The sequence below is a fragment of the Sinocyclocheilus rhinocerous genome, unplaced genomic scaffold, assembly GCF_001515625.1.
Source record: "Sinocyclocheilus rhinocerous isolate Xijiao unplaced genomic scaffold, SAMN03320098_v1.1 scaffold419, whole genome shotgun sequence".
Lineage (NCBI taxonomy): Eukaryota > Metazoa > Chordata > Actinopteri > Cypriniformes > Cyprinidae > Sinocyclocheilus > Sinocyclocheilus rhinocerous.
In genome coordinates, this window is record NW_015653519.1 from 1,756,084 (window position 1) to 1,767,649 (window position 11,566).

Sequence of the window (11,566 nt, forward strand, 5' to 3'; positions counted from 1 at the left end):
TCATTGAAAATTTATTACAAGCTTTGAACAAGAGAACATATAAAATATTTACAAGACAAGACAACACAACACAACATGTATAAAAAGCAACAATGAAATGTGCGATGTAACGTTATAAAAAGAAACAAACTAAGAAACCTGGTCACACATGTGAGGCTAGTTTGTCATTGATACCTTAAAAAAAAAACGGCCAACATAAAACAGGCCTTCTGCAAGTACAAACATTTCCTTAAGGTTTATATTCTTTTTTTTTTTTAAGTAAAAAAACCCTCTAACAACTCTGTGACCTTTAAGTATCATACATACAGGCTACTTCAGGACTTTAATAGTCATCAGAATCTGAATCAAGAGTGTAGGTCACAGGTTTGGCGGTACGTGCAGCTCGGCTCCTGGGAGCTGCAGACGTCACGACCTTCTCTTCCAGCTGAAAGCTGTCGTCATCTTCCCAGCTCTTTGCTTTCTGGAACGGAAAATTAAATCAGGATTAAACTCACAAGCTTTTCAATAAAGCTACTATAGCAATGTCTACTATAAAACTATGTATATTTGCTGTAGCTTCTTTGTACTAGGAATGCCATGGATTAAAAAAAAATTGTGACAAAAGAATACCAATTTTGCACATTTCACAAAAAAACTGTCAAAGATGCTTAGGATCTGTAGCACTTGCTTTAAGCTTTAACATTATATCATTCCTTTTCTTTGAATAAAATGGATGTTTAATAATGGCAGATTATTATTCTTACAAAAATAAAATCGTAAAATGACAAACTTGCTTATACAAAACTTTTAACCAAAATAGACTGGTGACATACAGAGCCACACATGACATGCAAAAAAAAATTAAAAAAAAGTACATTTATCGTGGCCACAAATTAAGAATTCATTCCTACAACTTTTGTTCCCTCGTTTTATTCAATCAAGACCACTTTGTTCTAATTCTCTCTCATTTTGATTAAAATTAAAATGAGGGAGTTAATTACTACAATGTGGCCACAATTCAATAAAACTATCCTTCATTACAGATTTTTTTTTCTTGTACTGAACAATTATTTGTACAGCAGTTTAATATTGAATGCTACATGCAACTGTATTAATTTGCAAGTATGTTTATCAATATTTGAACGTTTGATAAAGGATAAAACACATAAAAATACTGATTATCAAATACTGATATCAATAAAACACAAATTGTGATCCACAGTAAAGTGTCAAATTACCTTTCCAGCAGTGCTTTTGCCCTTGAGGCGAGCCATCAGATTGCCACTGTCAGAGTCTGAGCCGTCTGATTGGTCACTGCTCAGAGCGGGCTTCCTCTTCTTGGCTGGTTTCTTCTCAACCACAAAAGGGGCTGCGCCATCCGAGTCAGAAGACTGTATGACAGCAGCAGGCTTCTTGGTGGCTTTGGTTTTTTTAGGACTTGTTTTAGAGAGCACATCAAGGATTGAGGGCTGTTTTGCATCTAGAAAGTTAAAATCATTCATAAATTATTTAATAAGAAGCTGCTATACTGACATGCAATACAAGAATTTACACTCTTATAAAGGTCCTTCTGGCATTTATAGCTCCATGAAGCACCTTTAACATCAGTGAAACCTTTTTCCATTGCACAATTTTTATTGTGGAAATTAGGGATAAAAAAAAAAAGAAAAAAAAGTTCCTCACCAAGAAAAAGTTTTTTTTTTTTTTTTTTTTTTTTTAAAGAACTATTCACTGTAAGGCTTTGCTTCTTCTATGGCATCACTGCCCTTTTGGAAACTTTTAAGAGCATAACTGCAATGAAATTCCACCATTCTCTGAAAAAGTAACAACATTCAAACACCTGTTGCTTTCTTCTTAGAAGCAGCACTTGTCTTCTTTGCGGCCGGTTTCTTGGTGGCTCCTACAGCTGATTTTTTCACAGGTTTAGGGGCCGCCTCTTGGCTGGTCTCAGCTAGTTTAACAAGCACAGTGAACAAGTAAACCAGCTGACAAGCAATCATGTTACAGACAAAGCTAAAGAAATGATCTGTGATGGGCAGACAGTTGTGTGGTACTTACAGCCAGACTTGCTACTGGCTTCGGGTTTCTCTACTTTTGGTTTGCTGGCTTTTGCTGGTGCTTTTTTCCTGAAAGAATCAAAGAAAACAATATTATAGAAAAATATAGATAGAATTTTTAGAATAATTTTGGAAAAATACTATAGAGAGTCATAATAGAGAACAATCGAAATCTGTGCAGCAGAAGTAGAAGTGGTGTCAGTCTTACACAACAGGTGCGGGAGGAGGGGAGTCAATGTCACTATCAGGTGCACCGCTGGGTTCTGGGATGAAAGACTCATCATCCTCAATGACAGCGCGCTTCTGTTTAGAGCTCTTCGCCCAGTCATCAAACTCGTCTTCACTGCTTGACAGACTGTACTTCTTTTCCACCGCAGCTGCAAAGACACAAAATTATTCAAGTTATACAGTTATAACAATTATACAGTTTTGTTTGTTTTCCTATTTACTTTCAGGGATCCCACACTTTTGTCAAATGGATTTCCATGATCTTCAGTCTCAACTTGATGTAGTTGCTGATATTTATATGGCCAAAAATTGATAAAATTGTAAGAGCTTGTACCGTAAATCAGTGAGATCTTTATAACAATACAGCAGACCTCCATAAAATGCATATCAGATCACACTCTCTCTCCCAATAGTCTTAGAGTCTTTGCACACAGTCTGAAATTTTCACACGTTAAAAAAATAAACGACCCCACGTTGTGTCAATCACGTTTACACACTGTCTTTGAAACTTTTGTCTGTCATAAAATTCGGATCAGATTTTCTGAGTTTTCGCATCCGTAGCAAGCATTTTGATAGGAAAGTTTGACAAATATGAAAAAAAAAAAAAAAAAGCTTGTGAAAATTTTTGGCCCTTTAGTACGAAAAAAAAAAAAAAAAGGCAGCTAACCAGTTTTAGACTTCATCTTGTTCCATCACTTCATGAACTAAAGGAGTAACGTGCATGAAGATTTTCACCTTTGCGCTCTTTCTTTTCTCTTGGAGCCACTTCCTCAGGGATGAGCTCCATGTCAGATTCAGACTCTCCCTCCTCAGAAGACCAGGGGTTCTTCTGGACCGGTTTAAAGGAGAGGGTGGTCTGCTTGCCTGACTTTGTGCCTGACACAAAGACAAGATGAAACCTTAAGATCAGAATTTGATGACACTGATGCATCTGATAAGTCCTATCAAAATTGCACGTTACAGAACTACAAAGGACTCTGAAATGGTTAACCAACAGCTGATTCTTCTGTAAATTCAAATTTCCCCATTTAAGAACTACACTGTCACACAAAATGGGGGCATTTGAAATTCTGTATCAACTGTGTGATGGTACATTTGTGTGCGCTACAGACTGAGGGCCATGTTCTTCCCAATGGTCTCATGGCAATTTATAACCAGTTTTCATTTTGATGAGATTGTGGAAAATTCATAAGAATTTGTATGATTGACTTGCACCCCACTGAGGTTTAGGTTTAGGGGTGTAACTTTAAAATCATACGAAATCCTGTAATATAGTCACCTCATTTAATAGTTATATTAATAAAAATGTTTTACTAATTTCGACTACATGAAAAGTCGAAATTCTGTGCAGTCCACAGAAATCCAACTTCCTCTATTTTCATATAGTACATGTCTGTCTTACTTTTGTGTTTGGCTGGCTCTTTCTTGACCTTCTTAGTGAGTCTTGCAGTCAGTCCCATCTCAGAGCTGTCGGCTGCTGCGTCTGCATCATCAAACTCCATCTTCATCACCACACCAGCTTCTTTCTAAAAATACACACAAGTATTCCTTCAGGATCAGCTAAACTTATAAAATGTCTGGCTATGAAAACTGATTGAATTCGCTGCTGTAAAACAAAAATAAATCTGAATAAACAGTAATCCGAAGTGCAGTACAGTGACCATTCAGAGATTTGCATACATACCGTTTATGCACGCATGCAAATCTCATTCTGCACACACATACCTTCACAGCTTTGCCTCGTTTGGCTCCCTCCTTCTTAACGGCTTGGACCTTCATGGTGCTGGTGATGCGGGGGATGACGCGGCGGCCCTGTGGAGTGGGCATGGTCTCATTCTTTACCTTCACCACCTTTGATTTTCCCACTTTACCTTTCACCACAGGAATTGCATTTTGTGACTCCATCTCCTTCTGTTCCACACGCTATATGCAACACAAATAATCATTGATGACTTCACAAATCACTTATTACACTGAAATGTTAGTTTTGAAAGCATAATTTTCATTAAAATGACTAAAACGTATTTCTTCATATAAAGCAACTGCAGTACAAGATGTTTGGTATACAGGTGCATCTCAATAAATTAGAATGTTGTGGAAAAGTTCATTTATTTCAGTAATTCAACTCAAATTGTGAAACTAGTGTATTAAATGAACTCAATGCACACAGACTGAAGTAGTTTAAGTCTTTGGTTCTTTTAATTAGATCGGCATCTTGTTTACCTCCAGCTCCTCGGTAAAGGCTGCCAGATCCTCTTTCCACAGATCAGCAGGTGCTTTCATCTTGAGCGTGTTCAACTCCGTTGTCTGCAGAACAGAAGCATGAGAACCTTTCTAAACTCCACTGCTACACTAAATCCCCCAGCTGTGCTTCCATCCATCATAAACTTATAGTCACCTTAGCATCTCTCTGTCTGCACAGCTCATCTTTCTTTTCTTTGGTCAGGTACCACATTGGCATGCTGAGTAGATAGTTATAATCAGGGCCAGATGTCTCCTCTTTTTCCTTCTCCTCCTCATCCTCATCCTCCTCTGCATCCTGCCAAACACAAAATGAAAATGATACTGATGCAGGTAACAGGTCAAAGGAAGAAACCAAAGGAATTTAATTTAATAAATGAGGTAGTTGTAGAGCGCACCTTCTCCTGAGCATCTTTCCATGCCTTAACAGGGTCCGAGTCATAGCCCATCTGCTGAAGCATGCGGATCAGCTCCTTCTTAGGTTTATTTTCTAAAAATAATAAAGATAAGAAGCTTGATATCAAACACTTAAAGACAGTTACCTTGGAATCTGTATTTACTTTTAACACCTAGGGATACACTATATATAGTACCATATAGCGTTTCCCACCTAGACTGTGGTGACCAGCCAGTGTTTCAAAATTAACCAAAAAAATACATTTAGATCTGTCATAAAACATCAAATAAACTAAAATGATCAAATTGTAAGAGGTTGCAATTAAATAAAGTATATAGACTGTTGCATTGCATGGTTCAAAGCATTTAATTAAACATTGCATGTTTTCCAAGTCTCAGAGCAGTTTGGTTTACAAACGCAGGAGAAAAAAAAAAAACTCTAGGGTTGAGCCCTTGAAATTAGGATTGTAATTAAACTACTATAAAATAAATTTTAATTTTTGTTTAATCATTTAGCAGATGCTTTTACAGGATTTCTACAGATATGAATGTGTTAAATGTAAGACCTTTTTAATACCACATTATATCAAATTTAAGACCTAAACCTGTGATGGAAATACACATTACATAAATATCATCACTGTCATAAATGCTATTTATTAATACAATATACAGTGAACTTTTCACTGTATGAGCAAACAATATTCCATACAAAATATCCCCACAAAAGCACCACATCACTGAGATTTTTGGTGGTGTAAACCATTTATTCTGAAGCATCACAGGGCTCTACAGTGCGACCATTTCAGTCGCATTTGCGACTGAAAACTACTGCATGCGACTATGAAAACATATTTAGGAGCACCAGTGCGACTGACCCGATCATCATCATACTTGTGATTGCGCTCAGGGGAGCTTCAAATGTTTCTACGTGTTTTTGCAGCGTTGACAGCGGTGTTTCGAATGAACGTTTTTTTTTTAAACGAATCTAGTGAATCAGTGATTCATGATTACCCGTTCATAAATACTGTCACTTGATTCATTCCTGAATGAATCAGCCGTTTGAATGAATCAATTGAATGAATGATTCAGTAATAAAAATCAGTGACTTACCGCCACCTGCTGGCAGTTTGTTTCATTTTTAAAGTATCTTTTCAGTTATTTAAATAATTTAATATTTCTATATTCAAAATTGTATATTTAAAACATTAATATCATCATGAATTTATGGATTTAATTGCACTCATTCCACTTCTGAGCCTCATTAAATGTCTGAAAGTACACCAAGCCACCTTTGTGTTCTTCTGTGCCACCTCTACAAATTAATTTTGTTAATACTGATTTAATTTGATTGGTAACTTATATTTCTTATTCTACTTGTCCTTATTCTGTCGTTTTAATTACAATTTTTAAAAAGCTTATAAAATATAATTTTTTAAAGAATTTGACAGATGATGACATACTTTTAATAAAGTTAGAGGAGTCAAATATCACCTCGAAATGGGAAGGCTACTTTTTGATAAAATTTTGGATAATTGTTTAGAAGGTGCTCCTAAAATTTTGAACGTGCTCCTAAATTTTTTAAGTTAGGAGCACAAGTGCTCCTAAAAAGAAAAGTAAGCGTAGAGCCCTGCATCAGCTTTTACATAAGTCAGCATATTTTTATATTTACCCCAGGACGCTACTTACCTTTATTAAGGCCTTTTTTTTTTTTTTACCTTTTTAAATGCATGCATCATATTTCATTTCAAATTCTTACAATTGACCAATAAATCCAATATAGGGCTGTCATTAGTCAAATTAAATAGTTTACACTGCAAATTACAACTGCAATAAATAATGTTACGAGATTAATGTTTAAAATACATTTGAGTATACAAATAAGAAATGTTGGGGGGAAATGTATACTTTTAATCAAACTTAACCATCAGCTGGCGATAAGTCACTTAATGAGTGACATTGAGTCATTCATTCAACTGATTCGTTAAACACTGAATCATTCAGTAACAAAACACCGCCGAGTGTTGCTTGGAGAATATGAAATACTTCTGCTGTGATCCTTGTTCAGAACTATTTTCATTGTCGAAATAGAACAAAACGGTAAATATTGTGTCTTAAAGTAACTTAGGCTGATGATACAAGGAGCAACTTTTCAACGGGCAACCAGGTGAGACACAGGGCCCATGACCAGTCTAAAGTATCCTGATAGAAATTTGTTACCCATTCTCAGTGGGAAAGTGCCCAAGAAACATTGGTCAAAAAAAGTTGCCCGGCAAAATTGCTCAAACAGTTGCCCAGTGTATCATCAGACTTAGTAACTATTTGACTACTTAAAGGGTTAGTTCACCCAAAAATTACCCATAAATTACTCACCCTCAAGGCATCCTAGGTGTATATGACTTTCTTCTTTCAGACGAATCCAGTCGGAGTTATATTAAAAATTGTCTTTGATCTTTCAAGCCGTTTAATGGCACTCAGCGGGTGTTGCAGTGCTTCAGTCCAAAAGAAGTTAAATAAAAAGCACCCATCCATTTAAAAAAAATAAATACATAAAAAATAAAAAAAGTCTCACACGGCTCCAGGGGGTGAACAGCGTCACTTCTGAGCGGCGCATGTGCAAAGCCGATGTCCTACGTCATCTGCCCGGAACTGCTTCCGTGTACAACAGTGAGCGCAAGCTAGATTAAATTGATTATTAGTCAGCTGGCCAATCAGAGCGGACTGCGCTTGTCAAAGGAGGGGGCTTTGTAGAAAACGAAGCGTTTGAGAGAGGCGGGGCATATAGGACCTACAATAATGTACAGTATATGAAAAATAATGTGTTTTTTGAACATTAAAGCATGTCAACATATTCTGTTACACCAAATACACAAAATAATGATCTTTAAAAAAGCATCATATGACCCCTTTAAGGACAACTATCTAACATCCTCATCTGGAAGAGAGAGAGAGAACAAACGTGTCTCATTGCGGAGATCTCTGGCTATGTGATTACTGCTAAGAAAGATCAGGACGGATTCTCTGTGAAACTAGACAGCCTCTTATCAGCACTGAATAGAGTACTGCATACACTGTGAATCACTTGTGTGATTTGGTGTGTTCAAGTCCTCCTGGGAAGTTTGTATTTATTTATTTTTTTTAGATGTATATCTCATCTGAAAGCTGACCAAATAAGCTTTCCATTGATGTATGGTTTGTTAGGAAAGGACAATATTTGGCCGAGATACAACTATTTGAAAAAAATAATCAAAATATTGAGAAAATTAATTATAAAGGGGTCATATGATGCAAATAATGATCTTTAAAAAAAGCATCATATGACCCCTTTAACTATATCATGTTATGAATAAACTACACATTTAGAATTTTTACCTCAGTGCGTTTATTTTTATTTGTGCTGTTACGCTCTAATTTTGTTTAGAAATCAATCACAAAGAGACCGGCAGCCTGAGCATGACCTTGAGACCAGAAATACAGTATCCATTATCAATCGTTGTTTATGTTGAACGTAATAAAAAATAACCAGTGAAGCATTGAAACACGAGAATGATTCCTCTGATTTTGTAACTTAGGTTTTATTCAGTCTATATGTCCCATCGGGCAAGTAAAAAACCCATTTTATACAAACTAGAAGGCTGGTCAGCTAGCTGTAGCTCGACCTGTATTTTTTTATAATTTTTTTTTTTACTGCAATTCAAATTAGCCCATGTTTCACTCACCTTCAAAGCATCCTAGGTGTATATGAATTTTTTCTTTCAGATGAATCCAATCGGAATTATATTAAAATTGTCCTTGCTCTTCCAAAGCTTTATAATGGCAAACTCGCGAGACCAGCTTATCTCACAGGCGCGGGCGCTGTGCATACATCTACGTCATCTGCCCGGAATGGCTTGCATGTATGGCAGTTAGCAGTAGTGTGAGAAAAGTGTTTATAACGTTTTAAATATGGATATTTTTCTTACAAAAACGCAACGATTAGCTAGAGGAGGCCTTTATTCACCCCCCCCCGGGTCGTGTGAGGCACGTTTAATTATGGATGGATGTGCTTTATTTGACTTACTTTGGACGGTTTAAAAAAAAAAACACCCACCCAATGACATTATACAGCTTGGAAGAGCAAGGACAATTTTTAAAATAACTCTGATTGGATTCGTCTGAAAGAAGAAAGCCATATACACCTAGGATGCCTTGAGGGTGAGTAAAACAATTTTTCCTTTTTGGGTGAACTAACCCTTAAAGGTCACATATTTTACACTTTTCTGGAGTTTTAGTTTAGGTTTTGATGTCCTTAAGAATATATATTTGCGGTATAAGTACCAAAAACCATCTCAATATATTTTTACAGCTCCTCTCTCAGGAGCTCTGCTGAGAACAGGTCGATTTTGGCCCGTCTAATTAATATTCATGAGCCTCTCTTCTGATTGGCCTGTTGTTTTCTGAGTGACGCACGGCCAGGCCAACCACAGCTAACTAGGGTCAGCCGACGTCACAGCACTAGCTGGAGGAAGCAAAATACTACTAAAATTATTAAAACCTTATTTTTAAGGAATAAGCATACAATATTTCTTCAACGTTTTAATTGTAATATTAAATGACCTTTATTTTCCAAAAAATAAAATGTTTAATTTTCATTACTTAAAAGATAGATTAAACAAATGTTTTATGCCTTAAAAAAAAAAAAAAGTACATACACAACACAGAATTTCTGAGCAAAAAAAATCATAAGGCTAATGTAAGAATAAATGAAACTTGTTTTATGCTTTCAAATAATTAGACATGCTAAAACAGAATTGTTACAATAAAACATAAGTTTGGAAAAATAAAACATTTCATAGGGCCCTAAACATGTAATATTTGTTAAACTTTTAATAAATTGATGTTGAATTGTTTAAGTTTCATGATTTTAATTAATTCGACATGCTTTGATTAATAAAATGTAATTTAACCATTAAAAAGGAGTCCAGAAAAAAAAAAAAACGGATCAAAAGCAATCAAACCAATAAAAGAGCAGCAATATGCAAGTGCTGTCACAAGTTGCAGTTAGACTAACAGTTTTTTTGTTTTGTTTGTTTTTTAATAAAAATGAAAACCATTAGATAGAAAAGAAACAATAGAGAGTGCTTGTTTTAGAGGGTCAATTATTGATGCAAGAGATGTGTCTTTATCAGTTTCTTGAAAATGGCTAAAGACTCAGATGCTCGTATAGAGTTGGGCAGCAGGGAATAGTTAAGGTAAAAGTCTGTGAATGTGATTGTGTGCCTCTTTGGGATGGCACTATAATGAGCTTCTGGAGGGCTCACAAGTCTGAAGTAAGTGTAAATGTAATGTGATGTGGACTTAGACATTATCACAGCTAAAACCCGAAGTCTAAAACTATGTGGGAAACATGGATATTAATTCTGAGGTAATACTGCACATGTAATAAGACTAATTTTTCCAGTTTTTACATTGTGATCTTAAAATGAATATCCACTTTCCCCACATGCATTCCAAGGTTGTCATTGTTATCATCAGTTTCTGTATTGGCCAAATAACACCCATAAAATAAGATCGTCATTAAATAATTTAGTAGCTCAATCCAATGTGTTGATAGCAGATAAAGGTTAAAAAATGCACTTGTAATGTATTGAGGTCAGTGTGTGGCACAAGGCAAAATTAGACTTCATGCCAAAACACTACCAACTGTCACATCCATTATATTGGTACTACACAGTACCAGTCTAGTGTAGTGTGAATGCTCTTTCCTTTTAATATGTGCTGCTTCTGCATGTAGTGTGAAACCAAACACAAAGAGAGAAAAAGCATGTCTCACCAATGACCAGTGTGCCCTGGATCTTCTCCAGAATGAATCGGGCCTGGTTGGAAAGTTTGGCACTTTCAGCCCCCAGCATACCTAGCAGCCAATCTTTCCTGAGGACATAATACTTCATTCTGAGCTCAAAGAAATCCTTTAAGATGTCCTGAACAGACTCGTACTTCTTCAGACTGCCCACATGATCAAACAACACCTGCATGAGAATGAGAATGATATAGACAAATGGAAGACAACAAATGTTTTCAGGATTGGGCAAAAAAAATTTATGCATTTTTTTAAAGGATGCATATTGTGATATAAAGTATATGGTGTGTGCTGTTCACCATGGAGTGACAGGTGAGCAGATTCTGTAGTTTGAAGACTTTGTGTGGTCCAGCTGCCTCAGCCTCTCTCAGGCGCTCCTCTGTCATCTTAATGACGAAACGCACTGTGGTGTCTGTATGATACTCCTTATAGTCTGTGATCAAAGCAGGAACCTTCTCCGTGCCGTTCAGCATCGCCTCCAAAACATTCTCCTTATAGGTCTGAGAGATGTCATGTTATTCATCATGTATTCCAAAGAAAATGTTTGTTATTTTTCTCTGCTGAACTGACTGGCATAATTTTTTGCTCAATATTCTGTATAACCCAGCTTTACACCAAACTTCACAGGTTAAACACACTGCTAATTTTATATACAGCATGAAACAAATTTGCAGTGAAGGAAACATTGGTATAAACATTTTAAACCCTAGCAGATATTGCTGAAAGTCAAAGGATTTAGTTGCACTAATTTTACCAGTTTATCATGTCAACTGAATATTTACAACCACTACTTGCCACATACCAAATGGGCATGGGAAAAAAAAAA

The 11,566-nt window shown here is 36.1% G+C and overlaps 1 protein-coding gene across 1 annotated transcript in view; it reads right to left on the reverse strand.

The window, feature by feature from the left end:
* Nucleotides 1-244: 244 nt before the first annotated feature.
* The window catches only part of top2a (DNA topoisomerase II alpha), a 19,572-nt gene continuing 8,250 nt past the window's right edge, over nt 245-11,566 (reverse strand). Inside the window, exons 16-28 of the mRNA XM_016522905.1 lie at nt 11,040-11,240; nt 10,714-10,909; nt 4,904-4,995; nt 4,663-4,803; nt 4,488-4,571; nt 3,990-4,187; nt 3,667-3,790; nt 3,000-3,140; nt 2,245-2,413; nt 2,038-2,105; nt 1,820-1,930; nt 1,218-1,459; nt 245-460 (exon numbers count right to left, since the gene is read on the reverse strand). Of these exons, the coding sequence (XP_016378391.1) occupies nt 323-460; nt 1,218-1,459; nt 1,820-1,930; nt 2,038-2,105; nt 2,245-2,413; nt 3,000-3,140; nt 3,667-3,790; nt 3,990-4,187; nt 4,488-4,571; nt 4,663-4,803; nt 4,904-4,995; nt 10,714-10,909; nt 11,040-11,240 (1,905 nt within the window). The 3' untranslated portion in view covers nt 245-322. The remainder of the gene's footprint in view (nt 461-1,217; nt 1,460-1,819; nt 1,931-2,037; nt 2,106-2,244; nt 2,414-2,999; nt 3,141-3,666; nt 3,791-3,989; nt 4,188-4,487; nt 4,572-4,662; nt 4,804-4,903; nt 4,996-10,713; nt 10,910-11,039; nt 11,241-11,566) is intronic.